The following is a 21,641-nucleotide window of genomic DNA, read 5'->3' on the forward strand; positions in this document are numbered from 1 at the left end:
CTACTGAACATCCCCCACAGAATCAACCAGAACATCAAGCTGCACTCATATTGGCTGAGTCTATCCGCCAATTGAGCACTGTACAAGGCAACTTGGTGGAATTCCATCAAGATGCCTTGCGTGGTATTCAAAGGCCGCTAACAGAGGTGTCATTAACCGGAATTGACACCCATATCCAGAGTCACCTATAATGTAAAAATGAATTAATTAGGTGATGAACACACTAACTGAAAACTGCAAACACCATCCCCTATAAATACATTGTCAGTAGCCATCCCTCAGGCATTTGTCTATTCTCAAATATGTGATACAGGGATGACTGGCGCAGGATATAGGCATCATGTCAAGAGCAGGGCTGCCAAGAGGAATTCAGGGCCCAGGTACAACAAATTGATGCCGCCCCCACCCCCCTCCCTTATAGTTGAGTAAGCAAAAAAAAAAATCAGGGGTGTGGTCACACAATTGGGGGCGTGGAAATGCACCATTGGGGCGCAGCTAGCACAACAAAATCACTAGGCCTTGAATTCCCCGGAGCGTGACATTTGTCCAAGCACTCCTGACTTTCAGGACATCTAGCACCCTTGTGTAGTATAGGAAGAATGCAGTGTGTACAGAAAGAGTTCAGTCTTGGCATTGTCCCTACTAGAATCACAACATTTCACACACTATGCTGCTCTGTCCTACCTGTTCTTCTCACTTTTACCACATGTGGCTGCTGGTTTCTTTAGTTGAGGCTTGTCTGGATCCTGGAATGTTGGAGAACCTATTTGGGGGAAAAAATGGCTACATTTAGAAAATTACAGCCAGCCCCACCGTTAAATCAATAGCATCCATGATTAATAATTAGGCCTTCCTCCAGCCCCAACATTAAAATAGTATTCCCATTACCCGCAAACAAAATAGCAGCCATTAATTAGCCACCATCTACCTCACACACACTACATTGCCAAAAGCTCCGTGCCATCACACACACATTACTGTGCCCCTTTATCATCACCACGCTATGCCCCCTTATGATCACACTGCCCCTTTCTTCATCCCCCTGTGCCATATTGCCTTTGCCTCCTCCTTTTATCATCCCCCTGTGCCATGCTGCTTGTCCTTCTTTTCTTTAACCCCCTGTGCCATGCTGCTTGTCCCTCCTTTCTTTAACCCCCTGTGCCATGCTGCTTGTCCCTCTTTTCTTTAACCCCCTGTGCCATGCTGCTTGTCCCTCCTTTCTTTAACCCCCTGTGCCATGCTGCTTGTCCCTCCTTTCTTTAACCCCCTGTGCCATGCTGCTTGTCCCTCCTTTCTTTAGCCCCCTGTGCCATGCTGCTTGTCCCTCTTCTCTTTAACCCCCTGTGCCCCCCACCGCCGTTTTTTAACCTCTCTGTGCCCCCCTCATTTTTTTAACCCCTCTGAGCCCCCCCTCATTTTTTAACCCCTCTGTGCTCCCCTCTCCCCCCATTTTCCTCCCTTCACTTACCTTTTCTTCTCTCTTCTTTCTTGGTCTTCTCTCCTGCTCTGTGCTCCATTGCTCCAGACTGACTGAATGCTGGGCGTGACATGAGGACGTCACACCCGGCATTCAGTCAGCCAAGAGCAATGGAGCAGAGAAGAGGGACGCCGGCGCCGCAATCACGTATGTTTTTTTAAATTTTAACTACCCCGCCAGTCGCAAAAAAAAAAAAAATGTAGTTTTTTTAAAAAAGATAAAAAAATAAAAAATAGTTGGCGCTAGGACCGGGCCGGGCCCCCTGACATGCCCGGGCCCGGGTAATTAGTACCTGCCGCTCCCTCTCGGCGGCCCTGGTCAAGAGCCAGGGAACCCTGAAATATGGAGCCCTTCTGGCTGAAGACTGCAAGCAACTAGGGGGGCTTTTGCCCAAGAAGAACAGAAGACATCTACAAGCTGGACTTTGGAATTACAAATATATTTGGGACATTTACAAGCAGGACTTTGAAATAACAAATACTTTTGGACATTTCAAGCAGGGACTTTGGAATTACAAATACCTTTGGACATGGTTTTAAAGCATTTTTGGATTAAATGCTGCTGACCAAAGAAGAAGTATTCATTTTGGTGAGTATTTTGGGGTTTTCTTATTTATAATGAATAAATGTGGTATTAATAAAGGTGTGTAATGTTTTTATTGGGGTTTTATTATTTTTATTAAAATTGTGTGGTTGTAAACAGGGTTTAGTGGGGGGTTTTTAACTTTTTTTGTGGAACTACAGGTCTCAGCCAAACCTGGGTGTTAGGGCATGTGGTTCTCCAAGTGTTAGCATACCCTGGCTGCCATGGGTATCATCATGCCCACACTGTTTATGGCAGCCTGGGCTGGCTGGGACTTGTAGTTCCACAAAACAAAATGCCGTTATTACCCACCGCACAGAGGTGTAGGAAGAGCCCTAGTGCTTTCAGCACTGGGCTGGGTGTCCCTAGAGGGGGGGCCCGTTCATTTTGTTTCAGTGGACCCCACTCCCTATGGAATCCAGCCCAGCACTGAACAGCCTGGGGTTGGTTTGTGATTATGGCAGGGGGACCCCTGTCGCCTGTCCTCCTGCTATAGTGCCAACCACCCCGGCTGGTTTGCCTAGTGCTGGTTAAGTGAAAATCGGGGGGACCCCACGCAAATTGTTCACGTAACCAGCACTAGGGCTAATAGTGCTCGGGCAGGGGGACCCCACACTTTTTTAAAAAAAAACTTTATTCTATTTTTACACATTTGACAGCTGCGGGACCTCCAGCTGTACAGTCTGACAGTGTAACAGTGATGTGTTTACTTAACACACTGCTAGGAAGCAGCGTGTTGTATGTAGCGATTTTTAAAGCAAACTCAGAAGAGTTCGCTTAATTGCAGCTTCATACATTTGAGACTTGTATAACTGGAGTGGCAAACAGTTGGGAGTTTGATATCTATTGATTTTGGAAATAGAGATTTTCATAGAGACACAACTCTGGCAATTTTACATGAAATCTCAGCTTCATACATCAGCGAGTTTCAACTCTACCGATAAAATCGCACCTTGATACATTTACCCCCCTAGTGCTATCAGCATGGGGTTGGTTATTCCTAGGGGAGCAAATCCATTTTTTGTGGACCTGATTCACCTAGGGAATTCAGCACATTGCTGACCAGCCTATGGCTGGTTGTCACTATAGCACAGTGTTGGCTAACCTGTGACACTCCAGGTGTTGTGAAACTACAAGTCCCAGCATACCCTTCCAGCAATAAGCTGCTATATATTGGCAATGCATGCTGGGGCTTGTAGTTTCACAACACCTGGAGTGTCACAAGTTAGCCAACACTGCTACAGCAGAAGGACTCCAAACTGCAACCAGCCCAGGCTGGCATAGCCTAGTGCTGGTATTGGCAATTTTGGTGGGACCCAACCCTTTTCATCCACCCAACATTGCCAATACCAGTCTAGGCTGACAGCACTAGAGTTGGTGCATCTTTTTTGCAGGAGGGGAGGCACTTTCCATTTTTTCCCCATGTTACTGAAATGTAAGAAACAAGCGTTTCTGAATAGGTAGTAAAGTATGTTTTTTAAACAGATGCAATTTAGGTAAATTGCATCCAAGTCTACATAAGACCCTAGGGGGGAGATTCAACCCCCCCGTCACAATGCAACGTTAAGCATATTACCGTTAATATGTTAATTTTAACACTGATTTCTGCATGCAGCTCATGGAGCCGTGAGCAAAAGGTCGGCATTGAAATACTATACCATACTAACGGTAATTATGCGCACTATTTCCGTAGTAATGGCAATAGTGCGCAGACCACGTTACTTTTGACAGTAACGTGGCCAATTGAATATTCCCCTAAAAGAGCAGCACACACATTAAAAAGCAACTGCAAGTCTGTTAAGTCAAACACGTTATTAACCAACAGGCTGAGACAAGAAAATACCTGAACTTGATCTGTTTAAATGAGTATGGCTCATGTATTTATGACCCCTGTACAGAGTCAGACTTGGGCATGAAGGCTCCATCGCAGGAAAGCAATTGTAGGGTCCAACAAAATAGTGTGTGCTCCGCTGAAGGGTCATGGCCAGCTGCCAGAGAGCCATGGGCAGAACCCAGAAAGAGGGAATAAAGGAAGACTCACTGCTCCAGTCACTTCACCTGAGTGAGTTTTCTTTCCTTCAGCGCCCTGCTCTCTTACCTGTTCGTTGAAGTCCACTGCTTACAATGACATGATTATTCTCGTTATAGCATGAGCAATAAAGGATCCCACACAGCAGTTTTATTGCTTATCTGGTGCAGACATCATCTTCACAGTTTTTCACACTACACCTGGCCCACCCTGGGTCCTCTGCAATGAGGACACAGCTGTGTCTTCTTTCATCATAAATAGGGCAATGCTTCTTATCATGAAGATAACAGTGGTAAAATTCAGTTGAGAGTTATGTGGCACTGTCGTTAGCGTTGCTGTCTCACAGTCCTGGGGTTATAAGTTAAATTCCAACTGGGGCCCTACCTGTGTGGAGTTTGTATGTTCTCCCTGCTTTTACATGGGTTAACTCCCACAGTACAAAAAACACTGATAAGTTGATTGCCTGATGTCTAAAATGGACACTAGTTTGGATGTGTGTGTGTGATAAAAATAGTATGTGTGTGATTGTGTGTTACTGAATTTAGATTGTAAGCTCCAATGCGACTGGGACTGGCGTGAACAAATAATTTTCTCTTTACAGTGCTGCATAATTTGATGGCACTATAGAAACAGTAATAATAATGATAACTGCTAATTAGCATTTAAGAAGCTGTGAGCACCCAGAGGTATCAGTATCAGTTCATGCAAGGCAGCTCTGAATTTGCAAGGATTTAAAAATTTTAGGAAGACTTTAGGCTTAGCACTGATTCTGGATTTCTTATGATGTTTGGTAAAATGTTGGGCTCTCTGTAAAAATAGCAGTGGGCTTTGAATCTCGGTGCAGACTTAAACAACCTAATAATTAAAGCATATATACCCACAATTACGGTTCTATCCACTACCACCCTCCGCAACTATGGTGTTCAAGGGTTTTATTTTCATGCTGCCACTTTTCAATTCTAATTAACAAAGTACTATTATACAAACATTTGGAGGACCCTGCATGGAACTGTCATAGTGAGACATATAAATAAATTAAAACAAGAGACTATTATAATGTTCTACAATGGAGACTGAATATTTTAATTTGATCAAAAGTTATTGCAGGTTCAAATTCCAGTATATTTTAATTTGATCAAAAGTTATTGCAGGTTCAAATTCCAGTAAAAGTCTTTCACCTCTAGATGTAATTAACAAAAACAAATCTCCTTTTATGTCAGCACGTATTTGTCTATTGAAAAAACAAGATAGAAGTACCATCAAACGTTCCACACCCCAACGAGCAGAACAGTGGGAGAGGCGTGCCGTGGGAGAGGCATGCCGTGGGAGAGGCATGCCGTGCGAGAGGCATACCTTTTCAGAAATGCTAATTACAAGCTTATCCGGGTTGTTCTGCTTGGATTACTGGCAGTAACTACAAATGTGTCTCATAGCCACAGATGATCTTACCCAGTTTTATAGGTAAATGTTTCTAACCAGATGATTTTGGAGCTGTGCATTAGCTTTAGTAGAAGAAAGGTCTTAAGCACAAGAAACATCTTTTAACATTTGTTTTGATAGTGTAAAAACACAATCACTATTAGATTTGATTTACATGAAAACCCCTGTATAAAAAAGTAGGTATAAACAATTTTTTCTCAGAATTATAGTAGCAAAAATTCATACTGAAATACACCCAACAAGTCTGTTATGCACGTTTTGTCGCTATCCAATAACAATTGTCGAATCTCGATTTGTGTTTCCAACGCACAAATATTTATTCTCAAAAAGTAGCAGAATAATTCAAGCGAAATAATAATAAGTACAGCCGTTACTTATTGCAGGCGCTCTGGATCCAGTGAACAGTTATTCAGGTCTGAAGTCTGTGGTCAAGATGACTGACCACTAGATGAAAAGCTCCTGCTTATATGCAGATAGAAATACAGTAAAACAATGCAGATGGTGTGGCTTGCTTCTATTGGTCCAGGTTTTAGGAAGGTCCAAGAGGTTGCAGATCATAGGCTAGTTCAAACTAAAGAATCCAAAGGTGGGGGTCATCTCTCCAGGGGATGTGCTCCGATCTTCCCGCCAAGACTCCAGTTTCAACTAGTCCATTAGCATTTTATAGTCAGTATCACATTAAAGGTTTATTCCCTAACATCAATGACTAGCGTATGCGATCTCTTCGCAGAATGAACCGGACAGCTGCTGATGACACGTTTCCTTTAACCTGTACCATATGTTTTACTAATATGCATATAACTTATAATATTACACATAAACACTACTATATTTCTACATAAATAACTATGTGTTGCGACTATAATTAATGTGTACTATTTACAGATGTGTGTGTTGGTGCGAATATGTGTAAAAGCGTAAAAAGTGTTATTGCCACGTGTTGCGGCTGCGTACGCCCTTCCACGCTGTAGCGTACCATACACATCTTTTCAGACAAAGACAACCAAGTTTGCTCGATATTAATTGAAATTAATTTATCCAATTTGCTGACTGCGACAGCTCCACCCTTTGATAGTGTAATAGACTATCACATAATCACCGTTTCAAGTTCAGGATTATACAACACTCCTTCACAGACCATGATCTCGGTACTTCTCACCACCCTTTCAGTCTAGTTTTCGGTGTTTCCCCCAGAAGACTGTTTTCCACACTTCAACACAGTAGGAACACATTTGACACATAAACCAATTGCTAAGATGACACCAAGTATAAGGAGAAGGAGCTTACCTACACTAGCAACTATTTCCTGTACCCACTCCCCTAGACCGGAGAACCATTTTACAGGGTTCAACCACGAGAACCAACCTGCTACCTTTTCCCCGACCTCATATAAAGAAGAATTATGGTTCCTCCGAAATTCCCATTTCAATTGCAGAATTTCATCCATCTTCTGGTCTATAACCTCTTTGGGGTCATCTGTATTATTATTATTATCATCCCCTCTAGCGGAGATGGTGTAGACTCTCCCTGCGTGCTATCCATCGCCCCTGTCCCACCACCACAATGAACCCAACCCAGCAATATCCGTGCATCTTATGCACACAAGCTCTGCAAGCCATGTGTGGGCTTGTAGAGCATGTGAGGAGCTTCAAAGTGGGATGGCACATCCTGGCACATATCGCCCACTTGGAGCACTGGTGTGAATAATATTATCTTATCAAATGCAATTATATCGCTTCTGGCAATCATATGACAATTCTGTTTTGTGAAATAACTTTAGTGCAATACCAGGGAGAGTCAGCCACACCTTTATGATATAGTCAAACAAGTTTGACATAATTATATTTGTGCCTAAGGCACAATTTCAAATTCCACAAATATTTGTACACACCAGTATGATTTTTATTTTGTGCTAGACTACATCAATTAATGAATACACTTACAATATTTTTTTGGAATATAGACATGAAAACCATACAACGGGGCGTGGCTTGGACGCCATCGGAGATAGAATCCTGACTGGCAAGCTCCGGGGAAACGGTGCCCTAGTCCACCAACATCGGGACTCCTGGGACCTAAAACCACCCCCGCTGTCCCCCGCTGAGGACCGCTAGTTAGGTGTGCCAATGGCACACACGGAGAGTGACAAGGAAAGCCTATAATCGACGGAGAGAGAGGTGTGGGGCCTGCTGCTGTGCACTCGACCTGCCTCAGTAAATGGCGCCCGGCCGCGGTCCCATCCGGCCACGATATTAGGGAGCAGCACTAACCTGCAGAAGTCAGCTACATCCTGGCAGAGCGTTCAGCGGTAGCTGGGGACCGGAGAGAATTGCGGGGACCGTTTCAGCAGGCACGGTGTACACAGATCTGAAGAAGAGGGAGAGGAGTTGCTGTGTATTGCAGCGAACAGAGTTGTATCTGCTCCACTATCACCAGAGCTGCTGGCTGACCGGCTAAGGTACTGTGCCCGTGTCCCCCCACAAATTACAGGCAATGGTAGTGCTGTAACACTGCAGGGCTCTCTACACTCCATCCCAGTTTCTCTCTAGATGGAGGCAAAATAAGGCAACACTGCCACCTGGTGGCTGCTTAAAAATATAGCTCTTATCTGTAATATTCCTGAGCCTTTTACACCTTTGAAATATGCCTAAGTCACTTATACACATGGAGTGATTACAGGGGGTCCCTCTATCCATGTCAACTTACATATCTCTGAATTAATTATCTTCAATGTCAACCGACCAGAGCTAACGCTGCTTTATCAACATATCACTTATCATACTACGGGCTCCCCCGCAACCAGTGTCTTGGAAAGTTTTCTATCTTATTGCTGCTCTTCCTGAGCGACGCCGGAATGGCTCCGAAAAAAAATGCGAAAGGCATCTCATCTGCCTCACCAGTCCAATTCTTCAAACCACAGGTTTCTACCATGGAAGCGGGTACCTCTAAGAGGCTGGAGACATCCAGGACCAAGACCTCCGATGCTACACCAGCTACTCAGGTGGCAGCTCACGGTGTGGTCCCTACTGACAACCCGGACTCTGATGGCCCTATCACGATCAAGGCTATGCAGAACCTGTTCTCCATGTTTAAATCTGAAATATTATCAGAAATGAGATCGTCGATCAGGGAGATACAGAGGGAAGTTGCTGAGTTGGGTAGTCGCACTGGCCACATTGAAGACATAATAGAGGAACTGGCGGCCTCACACAACAATCTCATAACGGAACATGAAACCTTGAAAGCAGAATTTCGGGACAAATTTGCGGATATGGAGGATAGATCCAGACGGAATAACATTAAGATTCGGGGTATTCCAGATTCCATTACCTCAGCTGAACTACTTCCCTATGTATTGGATCTTTTCCGTAAACTACTGCCTGATGCGACTGAACAGGATTTGATGGTTGACCGCATACATAGGCTTCCCAGACCAAGATCAGTATCGGATGACCTACCTAAAGATACACTTATGAGAATCCACTTCTTTCAAACTAAAGAACGTATCTTGAGAGCGGCCAGATCGGAAGATAAAGCTGAATTCCTTCAGAATCTTCAGATATTTCAAGACTTCTCTATGGCTACGATTTCTAAACGGAGATCCTTTCAAACAATCACTATAGCTCTAAGAGACCAAGACATCATATATAGATGGGGATTCCCTGTCAAATTAATCATTAGGAGGAATAATTCCACTCACATTATCTCTTCGGTTGAAGAAGGTATAGAGTTATTGAAAACCTGGAATGTCCCTGTTCAGGAGACTGCTTCAGTTCCTAGTTCACGCGTGAGACAGGACTGGTCAAAATGAGTATTCTAATGGGCCTTAATGGTCCTGATCTTTCTACATTTGAGTAAATATTCGGAAAGCCCTATAGCAACATGATCTCCGAGATACAGACTGTACGGCTACTCAAGCATGACCTACAGTTTCCGGGGGACGACTCGCCAGGGACTATCTGGAGTCATCTAAGCACTCATGCTTAAAAAGTATCTTGTTGTTTTCATTAAGTTATGTATTATGTGTCTTTTTATCTGGTTACGTTACTTACTGCAGGTGCTGGATGTCGCTGGAGGACACCGTGTTCTGCCCCTGGATGCAAAAGAGTCAGATACTTACTCAGATATAGGTTACGTTTAACGGTTAAGGTACTATTTTTGTACTGTGTTAATGTTTTGCTGGTATGTTGTTTTGATCGATAAATCTTTACGCCCTGGCTATATTCCATCCGATACGGTTGAATTTTAGACCCTTTAAAATTGCAGAGGTTTGTTGGGTTGACAGGGACGAGGAATGCCATAATTGGCCTGACCCGCCCCAAATTACTTATTTTGCTGGTTTTTTCCTTTCCCCACCAGCAATTACACTAACCCGATGTTTTGGGTTATTTCAGTTTTTTTCCCCTTTTTTTCCCTATGTTTCCTGTTCCCATTATTATTTCCCCCTTAATTAGGAACACTCCATTACATACTAAAGTCACCACTCCTAATACTCTTGTTTTGGGTACCAATGTCTCACATGAGGCCCATTCTCCCTACTCCAACACACAATGCTACAGGGTACCCCACTTTAAGAATGCCCACAGGACAATAGATTACTTACAGGATAACTTAATAAACACAATTATTATTCTGAATGGTTACATTTCTTACGCAAAATGTTAGGGGTCTGAATTCTCCAAATAAAAGGAGACTAGCCCTAACTTCATTTTACAAGCTGCATGCCGACATAGTATCTCTGCAGGAAACACATTTTAAGGCTGCAGCTCCCCCCACACTTCGAGATAACCATTATCCGACCTGTTTCACGGCAAATGGTCCATTAAAACGTAATGGAGTAGCCTTGCTATTTAGCAGTAGAGTTACTTATGTGAATAAGACTACCATAGCAGATAAAGCGGGTAGATACTTGATTCTAGTCGGTCTATTAGAAAACAAACCAGTGACTCTGGTTTCACTCTACGCTCCAAACTCACGTCAGATTCCTTTTTTAAGAAGAGTGTTCCAGGAAATAGAGAAACACAAAGAGGGTAAATTGATAGTTATGGGGGACTTTAATATTGTGGCAGACCCTAGGCTAGATAGGTCATCCCCATCTTCTCCTTATAATTCTACTCTTCCCACTGTACCAGGACCTTCATTAGCCTTTTCTAAGTTGTTAGCAGAGTTCGACCTATACGATGTCTGGAGAACTTCGGAACCGAGTGGCAGGGACTACACGAATTTTTCCTCAGTCCACAATTCATACTCCCGTATAGACCTTATCTTAACTGATAAGTGGACATTACAGGCCACTAAACAAATTAAAATTCTACCAATATCTTGGTCTGACCATGCTCCAGTGTTGTGGACGTGGCATAGAGAACGACCGTACGACCCTCCTAGGCCCTGGCGCATGCCAACATATTTATTGACACTGCTGGAAGCTAAATTAGATCTCAAGAACGCTCTCCATCAATACTGTCTAAATAATGCCCCGGAGGACACTAATATTTTTAACTTCTGGTGTGCTCTGAAAGCAATATTGAGGGGAGTGGCGATTCAGACAGGTGCCCGGCTAAAAAGAGCTAATGCATATCGTCAAACGGAGCTAGAATTAAAATTACAAACCTTAGAATCCCAAAATAAACAGTTCACTGATTTCACTGATCCGAGGTCAACTTCAGAAACTGTTGCTGGCTAAAACACAACAGGCTTTGACTAATCTTAGGCAAAAATTCTATGTTGCAGGGAACAGAGCGGGGAAGCTTTTAGCGAGAAAGTGTAGGGGTCAAAGAGCCAAACATAGAATTAAACATCTAGTGGACGAAAGTGGACAAAAAGTATCTAACCCTAAAAGTATAGCCAATATGTTTGCTCAGTACTACGCTAAACTATATAATTTGAAAGAGGATAGCTTATTGCATCAACCGTCTCCGGCAGACATAGATGGGTTTTTAAGTAGCTTGCATATCCCAAAAGTAGATCCAGAGACTGCAAAATCCCTATCTGCCCCCTGGTCCCAAGCCGAAATACAATCCGTTATTAAAAACCTTCCAAGAGACAAAGCCCCTGGCTTTTATGTTATGTTCCAGGAAGATCTCCTCCCAATATTAGAGCAACTATTTAACGCAGGGACAGCACATGGGTCATTTCCTTCTGAAATGTTAGAATCTCGAATCGTCGCTATACCCAAGCCGGGGAAGAACCCAGCATCATGTCTCAACTATAGGCCAATAGCCCTTCTGAATTCTGACATTAAAATATATGCTAAACTGATAGCAAACAGGCTTAATGGACTTCTCCCGAATTTGATCCACCCAGATCAGGTGGGATTTGTCCAGGGGCGGCAGGCCTCGGATAACACAAGAAGAGTGCTTAATATTATAGAATGGTTCTCAGAGGCCCAGTCGGAGCTGTTAGTCCTTTCCCTTGATGCCGAGAAGGCATTTGATAGACTACATTGGGGCTACATGGAGAGGGTCCTTCTCTGGTTTGGATTCCATGGCGACTTCTTGAGGGCTATTACGGCTTTATATTCCCACCCATCGGCTAGAGTGTTTAGCAACGGATTCCTGTCGGATAGTTTCACTATCACAAATGGAACTCGACAGGGCTGCCCCTTATCCCCGTTGATATTTGTCTTGGCAATGGAACCTCTTGCCATAGCCATTAGATCTTCACATTTGTTTCTTGGTGCCGCTGTTAAAAATACCTTGCATAAAATATGTTTATTTGCCGATGACGTTTTGCTTTTTGTAACTGACGCGGGGACTTCGCTGCCGACCCTTCATAATATTTTAGATACATATAGCCGAGCTTCATACTATAAGCTAAACTCTACTAAATCAGAAGCTCTCCCAATAAATATTCCCCAGGAGAAGGTGCAACTCCTTAAATCATCTTTTCACTACTCATGGAAGATGTCAGCACTGAAATATTTGGGTATTCAGATCACTTCTTCACTGGAAAATACAATTAATCTTAATTTTTCATCTTTAACCCTCCAACTTTCAACTTTAAGTAAATCCTGGGTCTGCAGCGAGGTCTCCTGGTTGGGAAGGATCGCAGCCTTCAAGATGATGCTGCTCCCAAAAATGATGTATTTATACCGTACTATTCCTGTTTGTATCCCCAAATCTTTATTAGATAAATTGCATTCGGTTATGATAGTATATGTTTGGAAACATAAACCCCCACGAATAGCCAGTTCCCAGATGTATTTGCCTAAACAACAGGGAGGTTTGGCATTACCAGACTTGAACAGATATCATGCGGCCTGCTTACTTTCTCAGCTTCGTGACTGGTCCCTTCCGATGCACCAAAAACCATGGGTAGACCTGGAGAAAGCTCTTAACCCACATTTCCCATTGGCAGATTTGATCTGGGTTCCAAAAAATTGGCGCCCTGAAAAAACCCAACTACCAAAGACAACTAGGGACTCCCTGGTGGTGTGGGACAAAGTGTTAAAGGCTAACTCTATGACTATGGCCCCGACAAAAAATATCTCTTTGGCTGCAGTGGCTAAATTAATTCCCAATTTAAATCTCAGCCTATGGGTTTCAAACGGAATAACCTCATTCTCTGAATTACTAGACAATCCTTTTACACAAATAAAGGAAAGATTTCACCTCCCTTCTCAGGAATTTTATAAATACCTGCAGATCAGACATTGGTTTAACTCCCTTCCCAGACTAGGTCTTCCCATTACATCACCACCGCCCTTGCTGTTCACTAAATTAACAAAAGGAGATAATAGAGCCAGCATTACCTTCTGGTACCGCTATGCCCTCCCCTCTACATCAGAAAATAAAACCAAAATACAATTGCAGTGGGAATCTGACTTCAACTAGAGTTGGAAAGTGAAGAATGGGAAGCCATTTACACAAACGCGTTCCGAATGTCCAAATGTATAAATCACACAGAAATGATGATAAAATTAATTAATAGATTGTATCTTACTCCAACTAGACTTCATAAAATGTGGCCTTCCCAGTCAAAACTTTGCTGGCGGCAATGCAATATTCCGGGGGATTTGATACATATATTCTGGAATTGTCCTCATATACAGTCGTTCTGGGTACAAATCTTCCAGTTAGCCAATAAGGTTACTAGACAGAATCTTTCTCCTACCCCGGAGGTGGCGTTACTGCAACATTACCCCCCCCAGTTTCCATCATATGCTAAATATGTCTTTAGTGATATTCTGATTGCCGCAAGAGCCTCCTTAGCTCAAGGTTGGAAATCACCACAGATACCCTCGATATCTAAAGTAGTGGCCAAGGTGCAATTCAGCTTTGAAATGGAGACAGAGGGGATGCCCTACTCCACTGCCACCTCGTCCCCGATAATGAAGTGGTTCAGCTGGCATGTGTATGTTACGGACGGAGAGGGAGCGCGTCCAAAACTAATAGACTCTGATTTACTACCTGCATCTCCCACACTTAGCGAAGTTCCCCAATGTTCCTATTAGTAGTCCCCTGGTGACCATTCGACTAGTGTAACTTTCACAAATTGGAAGGGAACCTATTGGGTTCCCCCCCTCATGTGTTCAATGTGGTTTAACAGCAGAATTGTTTAAGGTGTTCCTCCCCACTATGTACCCCTTCAATCCTTCTCCTTTTTATTTTTGTGTCCTTTCCTTACCCCCCCCCCCCCCATCCCTCTCTACTTTCTGTACCCCATAATTTCTGAAAAATTAATAAAAATACTATTGAAGTTAAAAAAAACATACAACAATAATGGACAGAATAATTATATTTTTCCACTGGACTTCTAACAATGTACTTATTTTAATTTAATCTACTGTTTATACAAAAGCAACATGTTGCCAGAATAATATTTCTCAATTTAGTCATTTGGCTATACATGAAATACATCGACTTTCTACAATAGTAGAAATACACACACCAATGTTCTCTGCAGTGATGTGATTATTGCTGCTTAAATCATACTTATTGCTGCATTTTGAATATTGCAGTTTGGCCTGAATCAATTAAACACTTTTAATATGAATTAATTCAGTCCAGGTTACCACATATACATTTTGTTATGGAGACAACTGTCTTCCACACTTAACAGTCTCTAATGAATTAACTACCGTGGGAAGTAGAATTAGGCTCCATATGTTAAATAAAACTTTTACTTACTCATGGCCGCTGATCTTGTGGGACCTTTAGAATAACAGCAGGACCTGGTGGAGGTAAGTGACCTTTACTATCTAAAATATCTCAAGTAATTCCATCCAAAATTACATTTTTCATTTTGGGTGGATTTATCTTTAGTGTGAACTCAGATTAATTCACCCAGAAAAGTCAGAGCTAAAAGCAGAAGCTGACAAATATCTTCAAAGCAACATGGATCTGTAGTAACCCAGTCTAAATTGATTAATATAACTATAAAAGTGTATTTTGTACCTCAATTAATTAATTCAGCTCAATTCATCATGGAACTGGAAACACTGGAAGGGGTAAGAACAGGAGCAGGTAAAGCGAGTAATTTTAGAAAGCAGACAACATCCTCTATATTGTAAGTGCATCCTAACCTGCACTATCCAGGAACAGAGCAGCTTACATTTAAGCCTATAGAAAGGGCCAGCTCTGGTTTGGTAATGGTACAGACCTCCTCGTCACGTGACGGAGTGCCTGGAGAAGCAGGAAGTGGGTGCAGATTAACCGTGCAGTGGTCACGTGGTTTCATACTGCTGCTGAGTGTCTGGCTGTACGGAGTTCATACCAGTAACATTCTCTGGTTGTACGGATACCAGTAACATTCTCTGTGTCTGCAGCCTGGGACCGGCTCTTCATGATACATGCTTCACAGCTGCTGTTATGTAAGTATGAAGTGAGGTATTTAGTGGACATAGCAGAGGTGCATAGATGTTACACTACTTCTTGTGCTCTTGGACGTATCCCTGTATGGAATAATAACCTACTGTTCATGCACCAACGTACTTGGTAATGTATTATCTCCTACAAGGCGTATGTGACTTCACTGTATTGATAATTGGAACCCATTCTAAAGTTCACTGTTTATCTAGAACACACTCATATATTATTCTGTCTGTCTTTAGTTTAAAACTATTTAGCTGTGGAATTTTTATTGCTCAACTGTGTTATAAAACTAGTATCATATCTAATCAGAGAAATGTAATTTAGTGCATTTTGTTAGCATTGGCATTGCATGTGTTTGCACAGAAATAAATGCCATTTACCCTTTTAAATGTTAATTGTCACCTACTTTCTCTCTTTGTGTCTGGTGCAGTGTAATTGCAGATATCTAGAACCTTTCTTAGGTTATATAACTATTGCTGCATCCACTTCATTGTGGATTTTGATTCATAGTTAAGTTGTGCACTATAGGTATATTTAAATAAAAAATATATACAGGACATCCAGTGTGCTCTGCTTTTCTTGAGTAAAAGAGTAGGCCATACTTGCCAACTCCGGGAGACTCCCGAAATTCGGATCAGGCTCCCGGGCTCGTTGGCATTTCTCCCGCATCCTGGATTTCACCGAGAATCGCGTGAAATGACGCGATTCTCGGTGATTGACGCCATTTTGGAGGGCGGGACGAGGCCAATTGCGTCATTTTGGCCCTGCCCCCCGCGATGTAAATTTCGTTTTCGCGGGGGGCGGAACCAAAATGACACGTTTGGCCTCGTTCCGCCCCCTCCCACCCTCCAGTCACGCCCCCTCTCCCGGAAACTTGTTTCCGAGAGTTGGCAAGTATGGAGTAGGCATCTATAAAATGCAAACATGTGAATGTGTGCAAAGGTAATAGTGATTTGTGCCCTGAATTCACTTTCACCATCATTTATTTATATAGCGCCAGCAGATTCCGTAGCGCCTTAAAATTGGGAACAAACATTAATAAAACAATACTAGGTAATACGTACAGACAGAGGTAAGAGAACCCTGCTTGCTTTAATTGCGTGCATAAATCATTTAATTAAAAAAGTCTAGTAATATTTAAAAAAAGATGCAGGTCAGTCAAGTTTAATACTTTATACATTCTAAATGTATTGAGCCAGATAAAGGGGAAACAAAACACCCAGAATGGCAGTTACCAATTTAGCTTCAGGGGTGTTACTGTAAAGATTCCTTTCTAATGCTGCTTTTGTTTGTAACTGATGACCCCATTGCCTTTGGTATAAAAAGGCTTTAGACAATGACCAGTGCAGGAGGCTGCATTGAGTTCTCTGCTGCTTTCTGGTATTTTTTTTTACTTGCTGATACATGGTGTCTCCCTACTCGATCATGAAGCAGATAACCAAATCCCTGGAATGATGGGTGGTTGGAGCTCATGTCAGATCACCAACCTACACTTTCAAGTGTGACACCTATATAATTAAGAGTTATTCCTACTTTTTCTAATCTCGCACTCATTTAAACCCTCTGTTCTCTTTATTAATGGATTGGCCGCCTCTGAAACATCTTTTAGTTCTGTTAGCGAAGTGTGGAAATCTATACTCCAAATAAGAGTTTAACTAAGGACTAGCGGTAATGCTTTGTGCTGCTAATCCCATTTCTGACAACTATTCCCAAGTCATCTTTCATCACAGTTTTCCCCTATTGTACTGCATTTCATTTTATTCACCTGTAAATTAGGAATATTTGTACTGTTATATAGTACCAAGCCCAGTAGCATTCCTCCTCTAGTCCTGTGAAACATAAGCAGTCTTTTAAAAACTCTGCTTAATTTTCCAGAATCATTAATTTCATTGTTAGCCATAATCATCATGAGGAGAATCACATTTATTTAGCCATCTTTGCAATTTATATTTGAATTTCAGTACAATCCTTTATACTGAGTGACTTTCAAAAAAAAAACAATCGGCACCTAATTATTGTCTTTTTTCCTTTTTACTCTATATTGTCATAATCTTCCCAAACCTTATTGTATTCACAACCTTGCTTAAGACCTTTAAAAAAAAATGTACCATTTGAGCCTGAAAGTGTTCATGGAAAATATTAATGTTGTATGTTGTCTTATTCCGCAAGTGTGTCATTATAAGGAGGTTTGGGAACCACTGATGTAGAAAATCAGCGTAACAACATTCACAACACTAAAATTAACCAAAGCACACCTGCAATAGCAAAAAATATTTAAATTGTGTTTTCTACATCCAACTTTTCTTTCTATTTGTAAATATTCATTTTTGATATTTTTTGCAGGTTGTGATGTCTATGTTGATATATTCCGTGCAAGCAATGCACAACAGGAAGATGATTCTATGCTTATGAACTGCAAAAATAGGGGACTGAATTTCGTACATGAAAATGATCCCTCATCGCGTCCCTCTGCTGAACACCATAGACTTTAGCATGGATTACTCGTCATGGAGCACCTGCTCCATCCTGATAGCTGCTGGTTTCTTCGTGTACTTGGGGATTTTTGTATTTTGCCACCTGGCATCAGTTCTTCTCTTTGCCACCTATAGATCACTCCCTGCCAAGGAGAAGGTATTTTGGGATCTTGCCGCTACACGGGCAGTATTTGGAGTGCAGTGCATTATTACCGGACTAACTGCTTTACTGTTTGATCCTGTGCTCCACGCTGATCAGATCACTGCTCAGCAGGGATGGTCTTTTTTTACTATTCTAATAACAACTGGATTCTTTCTGTTTGAAAACATAGCACTTCATATATCCAATCTCCGGTTCAGAACATTTGATGTCTTCTTGTCTGTCCACCACTTTTTTGCTTTTTTAGGGTATTTTGGTGCTGTGATTTGCAGCACAGTGGGCCATTATTTGCCTATGGTGACATTATTACTGGAGATGAGTACTCCTTTCACCTGCATTTCGTGGATGCTGCTAAAGGTAAACATTCACCATAAACTAGATTCATTATATTTGTTGTAGTAGCAGGAGTTAGGAAGGGCATATCACCAAGGGTCAGGGAATGGTATCTGGTGTTGTTAAAAGTAAGTGCTGGAGTAAAAATAAATTTTAAAAAAATGATATACTTCCTCCATCTTGTTACTTGGATACATGCCCAATACAGTAACATGCTACTAACTCAACTCAGACCTCTAGTTTCAACTGCGGAGCACTATGGTGTGTCACCATATTTGTTATGAAGACCCGTGTTTACAAGAGACCACTTGCAGTAAAACAAAGTTGAATTTTGTACCTCTCTTAATGAGGCCCTTTGTGAGCAGTCTGTCTGGTCTACTGTATATGGATTTTAAAATCTGTACATTGATTTCAGTGAGGTTACCCACAGTTTACTTATCTGTCTGTGTTGCTCATGTGACTTCCTGCGGTGATTCTTGTCACATGCCTTTTATTACTGTCATAAGGAGGCACAATGTATCTTACAGAGTTTCTCTTTCAAGTGATCTCTCACACAATTTGATATTTACGAGAAAATCACTTTTCTATTGTGTGTTATTTCACCAAACATTTGATAACGAATAATAACTTATTTGTGCTTAAAGGACATATACATGTTATTAATTTAAAGTCAATAAAGACTTTTAGAAATGAATACCTGCTGGTCAGCTGTGGTGTGTGTGTACTGGATGAGGGTGGCATCCGCTGCACATGCTTGAAATGGCAACTGGTCCTGGTCTATTAAGTCAGGAGCAACCTGCCATTTCAAGCCTTCTCGGGTGCCTAGATGATATTACCTGAGCTGACCAGCAGAGGTGCTGCTGCAGTAAGTATGGGATTCTAATTTTTTTTGTCTTGCCTTTAAGTTATGCTGTAATTACCCTATACTACTGCTTTCAGTGGCTTTGTCAAATGTTTCTTTTCAATTGTAAGGTAAAGGCCACATACACATGATCAGTTTTTTTAAATGTGCAGTTTCTTCTTTTTTTTTTTTTTTGTGCAACCTCAACAAAACTAACAAACTTATTCTGTGTAAGAAGGGAAATAACTTACAATTTCTGAACAAATCTGGTATTAAAACAACCCTTTTTAAAGTCGCCTACTTTTAAATCTGGCATTTGCGAGCTAAACCTTATACATATATTATCCACCGACCAACCACAACATTAACACCACTGACAGATAAAGTGAATAACATTGATTATCTTGTTACAATTGCACCTGTCAAGGGGTTGAATATATTATGCAGCGAGTGAACAGTTATTTCTTGAAGTTGATGTGTTGGAAGCATGGGCAAGCGTAAGGATCTGATCCACTTTTAACAAAGGCCAAATTGTGCTGGCTAGATGACTGGGTCAGAACATCTCCAAAACAGCAGGTCTTGTGGAGTGTTCCCGGTATGCAGTAGTGAAGTAAGGACAATCGGTGAACCAGACACAGGGTCATGGATGCCCAAGGCTCACTGATGCACGTGAGGAGAGAAGGCTAGCTTGTCTGGTACAATTCCAGAGAAGAGCATAAATTGTTTAAAAAGAAAAGTTAATGCTGGCCATGATAAAATGGTGCACCTCAGCTTGCTGCGTATGGCGCTGCTTAGCCGCAGACCGGTCATAGTGCCCATGCTGACCCCTGTACATTGGCGAAAGTGCCTACTTTGGGGAGAATGCCAGAACTCGGTCAAAGATCAATAGGTAGCCTAGTCTAATGAATCACGTTTTCTTGTATCATGCGGATGGCCGGGTCGCATGCATCGTTTACCTGAGTAAGGGATAGCACCAGGATGCACTATGGAAGGAAGATAAGTCAACTGAGGCAGTGTGATGCTCTGGGCAATGTTCTGATGAGAAGTTTTGGGTCCTGCTATTCATGCAGATGTTACTTTGACACATACCGTCTACCTAAACATTGTTGCAGACCGTGTACACCCCTTCATGGCAACAGTATTCCCTAATGGCAGTGCCCTTTTTCAGTAGTCTAATGTGCTCTGACCCCTGTACAGATTGTTAAGGAATGGTTTGAGGAACATAACAAAGGGCTAAAGGTGTTGACTGGGCCTCCAAATTTCTCAAATCTCAATCCGATCGAGTATCTGTAGGATGTGCTGGAAAAACAAGTCAGTCATGGAGGCCTCTATTCGCAACTTACAGAATGTAAAGGCTCTCCTGCTAACGTCTTGATACCAGATACCACAGGGCACCTTCAGAGGTCCATGCCTCAACGAGTCAGAGCTGTATTGGCGGCATTAGGGGGACCTACACAATATGTCAGATGGTTTTAATGTTTTGGCTGATAAATGAATGTTGTGTATATTTCAATGAATGCACACTTTTCTGGCTCCTAGAATTTGTTTGTTGTGTTTTTTGTGTTTTGTTTGTTTTATTATGCTCTACTAATTTTCTCATTTGTGCTTCTAGGCGGGCTGGTCACAAACATTATTTTGGAAAATTAATCAGTGGGTTATGATTCACATGTTCCACTGCCGCATAGTACTTACTTATTACCTATGGTGGGTATGTCTTTACAACTTGGATCGGTTTGTGCAATCCGCGTCGGTGATATTTGTAGCCTTCTTCTTTTTTGCGTTGGCTTTGGTGACTCTGATAATGAATCCATATTGGACTTACAAGAAGACCCAGCAGCTCCTGAATCCTGTTGATTGGAACTTTCAACCAATATCTAAAACGTCTTATGTGGAAGGAAATGGCAGAGTTGGTTTACAGAAGAATAAATAAACAAACAATCTCATCTTAAATAGTTTAAAGATCACATTGTTTAGTGCAGTATTTCAGTAGAACATGGTGTTAAATACGATCATCAGTATTGATATTTTGGAAACCAAAATGTATTCTAGTTTTAAGTGTTACCCTGAAGGTTTGGTTGATGATGGGTACTGATTTACTATACCAATTCCCTTTTCTATATCTTTATTTAAAATGTAAGTTTTAAAATGTTTTCACGGGTATGAATTATTATAAACCCCTCAAATGCTCAATACTAAAGAAAACTTGTTTAATGAGGATGGATTATACTGAGTAATTTATTTCTTGTTTTCATTTGTTTCAGGAATATGTTTATAATGTGTTCTCTATTCTAGTTGGCTGTAGTTGCTTATTTTATCTAAATTCTCTGGCAGTACTTAAATTTTCAGGCATTCCCACAGTTCAGTTTGACCACTTCATATGCATTTTAAATTGGTGTTGCTACTTCTCTCTGTCTACATTCAAAACGTTTTAAACTTTATCTGTAAACATATAGGTATATAGGTGGTATGGCTTTTATACAATTAGGAAACCCT

The 21,641-nt window shown here is 41.6% G+C and overlaps 1 protein-coding gene across 1 annotated transcript; it reads left to right on the top strand.

Moving 5' to 3' along the window:
* The first annotated feature begins 15,112 nt into the window (after positions 1–15,112).
* On the top strand, positions 15,113–21,363 carry CLN8 (CLN8 transmembrane ER and ERGIC protein). Its single transcript, XM_075202472.1, has 3 exons — positions 15,113–15,339; positions 17,684–18,331; positions 20,761–21,363. Exons 2-3 carry the CDS (start codon positions 17,783–17,785, stop codon positions 21,076–21,078), a joined length of 867 nt encoding a protein of 288 aa, XP_075058573.1. The 5' UTR covers positions 15,113–15,339; positions 17,684–17,782; the 3' UTR covers positions 21,079–21,363.
* Positions 21,364–21,641: the final 278 nt, after the last annotated feature.

Source organism: Mixophyes fleayi, chromosome 3 (genome assembly GCF_038048845.1).
Source record: "Mixophyes fleayi isolate aMixFle1 chromosome 3, aMixFle1.hap1, whole genome shotgun sequence".
NCBI classification, from domain to species: Eukaryota; Metazoa; Chordata; class Amphibia; order Anura; family Limnodynastidae; genus Mixophyes; species Mixophyes fleayi.